This window comes from Phodopus roborovskii, unplaced genomic scaffold (genome assembly GCF_943737965.1).
Source record: "Phodopus roborovskii unplaced genomic scaffold, PHOROB, whole genome shotgun sequence".
Taxonomy (NCBI): Eukaryota; Metazoa; Chordata; class Mammalia; order Rodentia; family Cricetidae; genus Phodopus; species Phodopus roborovskii.
In genome coordinates this window covers 19,383,510-19,387,901 of record NW_026126485.1, presented here as the reverse complement: position 1 = coordinate 19,387,901, position 4,392 = coordinate 19,383,510, and the positions used below count along the sequence as shown (strand labels likewise).

The following is a 4,392-nucleotide window of genomic DNA, read 5'->3' as shown; positions in this document are numbered from 1 at the left end:
GACTCCCCGGGGTTCACATTTCCTCTCAGGACAAGGGGTGGCTCCCGTGCTCAGTAGAAGTGGGAAGGTAGTTTTCAGTCGAGCTTTCCTGTGTCCCATCCACTGCCAGTTCCTCACATAACAGCTTGGGGCAGACCTCTTAGGAAGAGGTACCTCACCAGTGCTGTGTCTGAAGAAAACGGTAACAGCCTCATGTACAGAGACACTTTTATTAACAGCCTCTGTTGTGATGCCCAAGCTGCAGGTCACTTGACAGCCAGGGAGGTTAAGGCACTGCGAAGGTCTCCAGTCAGGAAGGGGCTGAACTGGTACTTGGATTCACAGCCAGAGCAGCATGGTGCTTGTGTAGTATGTACTAAGCTTGTGTAGTATGTAGTAAGCCCTGGGATTCAGCCCAGCACACCAACCCCCAAAACAAATTCAAGTCCAAACTAGACCCTTTTTGGGGGGTTGGTGTAGCCCTGGCCTTCCTGGAACCCACTCTGTAGACCAGGCTGGCCTGGAACTCAGAGATCCATCTGCCTCTGACCCCTGAGTGCTGGGAGTAAAGGTGTGCGCCACCATGCTCAGCTAGCCCGTCTTAGTTCTTTGCTCTGCTGGGCTCTCTACAGGGCTCCCAGGCCTTCACCAGGGACTGGAAGGCCTTCCAAAGGGAAGGCAGCTGGGTGCACAGCGTGCCTCCACCTCGGTGCATTTCTCCTTTGTTCCGATTCATGTCACCCACGCAGGCCCAGGGCCCTTGAGGGGACACACACCATTTGGAGTGGTCTTCTGTGGCATTGAAAGTTGGTCCAGATGGGCCAGGGAAGCCTATCTGATTCACATCAAGAATCTGATGGGTCCCAGAGCAGTTGGAACGCAGGATGCCTGGAGAATTTGGCCAGAATTGAACCTGTAGGTTGGTGTCAAGGGCTGCTGCCAACCAGCCAGAGTACAGGTCTGCAGAAGAAGGAAGAAGGGCAAGGTGAGGGCCACTGTTAGATTCCTCGGGCCAGCTTCCTTCTAGGAGCTCTGTCTATTTCCAGAAGGCCACAAACCTAAATAGCCCTTGTCAACAGGCCAGGATCACATCTGCAATCCTAACACCCAGAAAGCTGGAACAAGAGGACCTCAGATGCAGTGAGACATTACTTCAAAACAAGAAGATAGGCTGGGCATGGTGGCCCAAGCCTTTACATTCAGCACTCGGGAGGTAGAGGCAGGTGGATCTCTGTGAGTTCCACACCAGCCAGGGATACACAGTTGCAACTCTGTCTCAAAAAAAAAAAAAAAAAAAAAAAAAAAAGTAGGCCTCACCTTTTGCCTTACCAAACAGTTCATGTTATTTCATAACCTCTAAGGAAAGCATCAATATTCTAACTTTTAGATGAGCTGAGCAAACAGACTCAGGCCATATCATATTGCACATCCAGAAACCAATATCTGAGCCTAGATCTGTTGGCTGGTCTTGAACTCCTATCTCAGCCTCCATGGTGCTGGGATTACAGATAAGTACCATCTGCCCAGCTGGTCTGTTGTTTTCCTACTCATGGCTGTTACTGTAATAACAAAGGCATCTGGGCTCTAAATGTGCTTGCCCTCAGGCTTGGAGATATCAGGGACCCCCACACACAAAGAAAGTGCTCTTTACCCCTCTACACCAGGACTCACCATCTCCGAATTTTCCAAATTTGGCAAAGCTCTGGAAGGTGGCCCCAGCTTGTGAAGTTAGTACTACACTATTATTCCAGGGCTCATGGAGGGCATGGTGACCCTTGATCACCTCTTGTAGATCAGATAATTTCTGGGCAAAATTGCCCTCCAGCTTATGGTCATAGACCAGGGGATAGGTATAGGTTAGCTGCCTGCCTGGAAGACAAGGTGAGGGGAAAAAAGTGAGGCCAGTTACTTGAAGTTTGGGACTGTCACCCCTCCATGATTCTACTCACCAATCTTGAGAAACTGGGCAAAGGGAAAGGACACGCAGAGTAGGGTCTGCCCATACGTGTGAGCATTGGGCGGCCAGCTGTATGCACCAGAGGACGAAGGCGGTGGGAAGCGCGGCACACTGTGGATCAGCCACAAGCCCCCTTCTTGGTCCAGAAGCAGAACACCTGAACCAGAAGGAGGTCAGAGAAGCTGCTGGAAGCAGACCCCTCAAGTCAGCTCTTCTGCAACCAGGTACACGGTCTCGGGTGACTAGAGTCTTAGGTACAGGTAGGAAACTGAGGCAAGGGTTTGACAGGGCAGATCCCCCACCCTTTATGCAGGTCAAAGGTTAGTTTGGGTACATTTACAAGAAATTCAGGGTGGCTCCACGACCCCCAGTCCAAGCCTCACCCTTTGTATGCCCACGGCTGGAAGAGTCCTGAGCTGAGCTGGATTTAGGAGGCTGGTCGTTGTAGAGTAGAAAGGCCAGCTGGGAGAAAGCAGAGAAACTCATAACTATCCATCCTTCCCCGTGGGACCCACTACAGTGACCCAGCCCGGGTTCCCACTGCACTCAGTCACCTGGCTGGAGTTTTCACGGTACAACGGCAGCAGGCTGCGGCCCACGGCTCCGTCTGAGCTGTTGATGTACCCCACACCGTCGCGCCAACCCTCGGAGCTCTGGTCCATGTATTTATACTTCAAACCCTTCCACGAACTATCCCCAGACCCACTGTGAGCTGGCAGCTTGTATACCACGAACCTGGAGGTCAGGGAAGACAGGAGGTGGGGAGAGAAAGGGGGTCTGAAGTTTGGCTGAAAAGGTCCATCCCAGTGCCCACGCCGGTCCCCACGCAGCCCGAGGGGGACAGTCCGTCAGCCACTAGCTCACCAGTCCACCGGCTGCCCGGAGTCTCCATAGCAGCTCAGGGCCTCGGCAGGGACCCACAGCAGCGCGGCCAGCAGCAGCGACCTCAGCGCTGCCATGAGGCGGCAGCGACGGAATCTGTGAAAAGACCCAGGACGGCCGGGTCACGAGATCCGGACTCACTTCCCCCTAAAGTCCGCTGAGACCTGGGTGGGTGCTTCGCGAGGGTGAAAGCGACGCCCGAGCGCCCCGGAGGCGGGGCTTCCTTTGGTGCGGTCCCGCCCAGGACCCCGCCCCCTTCAGGGCCCACCCCGCCCTCCTGCTTCTGGCGACTCAGCTCTGGATAGGCTCCAACCTTGGACACGCCCCTCCCTTAGGCAGTGGCTGTCACATGATTCTTCTAAGGCGCTCCAATTTCTGAATTGTTCTTTTCCCATTACCACTCTGCAACTCAGGCACATTTTGAGGGACCGGTATTTTTGCCTGCATGTGTGTCTGTGCATCATTTGGGTGTCAGGGCAGACCCAATTCTTTTCCTTTCTCTCTCTTTTTTTTTAATTTATATTTTGTTTGAGGCAGGATCTCACTATGTAGCCCTGGCTGGCCTGGAACTCACAAGGATCTCAGCCTTCCTTCTGCCTCTTCTCCTGGAAAGTTTGTTTTAAAGACTCACACCAATCACCCCTGTCCCCCCCTTTTTTTTCCTGAAAGTTTCCTGACTCCTCTGACCTCATAACACTGGTTTAACCTTGAACTCCTGATCTTCCTGCCTCTATTACCCAAGTGCTCAAATCACAGAAGTGCTCGATCACACTGTGTATATGTGTAAGTGTGTGGGCATATAACACAGCATGCAAGCAGAGGCCAGAGCAATTTGTGGGAGTTTCCCCTTCCCCCATATAGGATTTGGGGATCAAGCTTGTCAAGCTTGACAGCAGGCACCTTTATAGGCTGGCCTTTTTTTGTGTGTGTGTGGCAGGCTCTCATTGTAGCTCAGGCTGGCCTGGAACTCTCAACTCTGGCTCAGCCTCCTGACTGAGTGCTGGAATTATAAATATGTTCTGTCCTTCCAGCTTTTAAATTTTATGTGCATTGCTGTGTGTGTGTTCTTGTGAGTTTATGTATTCCATGTGCACTGGGCCAATGCCCATAGGTGTTAGATCCCTGGAGCTGGAGTTACAGGTAGCTGTAAGCACTGTTTGGGTTATGGGACCTGAAGTCAGGGCCTCTGGAAGAACAGTGGTGTTTGTAACCACTGTGCCATCTCTCCAGCTGCCATGCTACCACCACGGCCCGTGCTTTCACTCTGCGGTCCAGGCTAACCTCGACCTTCCCATTCTCCTGTCTTAGTATTGCAAGTGCAGCGACTCCCAGTGTGAATGGCCCCACACCCAGCTCATTCTTTCTGCACCCTCTCTCTGACCACTCTAAGTTTTCTAGTCCCCCTGCCCTCTTGCCACTGACCAAGTCACTTTGGGTGTGGCAAGGCAGGGACACAGGGACTGCCAAGCACTCCACCACAGACTGGCTGTGTCACTCGAGTCTTGACACTTGATCCTCTTGCTTCCACCTCCCAAATTTTGGGATTAAAGGCCTGTAGCACTATAGCCCTAGCT

At 52.7% G+C, this 4,392-nt stretch overlaps 1 protein-coding gene across 2 annotated transcripts; it reads right to left on the bottom strand.

Annotated features, from left to right (window-relative positions):
* Positions 1-122: 122 nt before the first annotated feature.
* Dnase2 (deoxyribonuclease 2, lysosomal) lies at positions 123-3,041 on the bottom strand. Of its 2 annotated transcripts, none has more exons than XM_051194993.1 (6): positions 2,801-3,041; positions 2,491-2,671; positions 2,320-2,398; positions 1,929-2,093; positions 1,651-1,848; positions 123-939 (listed from the first exon to the last, which is right to left on the bottom strand). In XM_051194993.1, exons 1-6 carry the CDS (start codon positions 2,893-2,895, stop codon positions 581-583), a joined length of 1,077 nt encoding a protein of 358 aa, XP_051050950.1. In that variant the 5' UTR covers positions 2,896-3,041; the 3' UTR covers positions 123-580. The 2 variants fall into 2 exon arrangements, with proteins under 2 accessions (XP_051050950.1, XP_051050951.1); XM_051194994.1 differs by having other exon boundaries at positions 2,491-2,713; positions 2,801-2,930.
* Between the last annotated feature and the right edge of the window lie 1,351 nt (positions 3,042-4,392).

What these genes read in the sequence shown, in the direction of transcription:
- Dnase2 (XM_051194993.1), bottom strand. Translation starts at nt 2,895, where the DNA reads ATGGCAGCGCTGAGGTCGCTGCTGCTGGCCGCGCTGCTGTGGGTCCCT. An exon ending in CAGCCGTGGGCATACAAAGG is followed by an intron (nt 2,094 to 2,319) that starts GTGAGGCTTGGA and finishes CTTCTGGTTCAG; the next exon opens with GTGTTCTGCTTCTGGACCAA. An exon ending in ATTTGGAAAATTCGGAGATG is followed by an intron (nt 940 to 1,650) that starts GTGAGTCCTGGT and finishes CTTCTTCTGCAG; the next exon opens with ACCTGTACTCTGGCTGGTTG.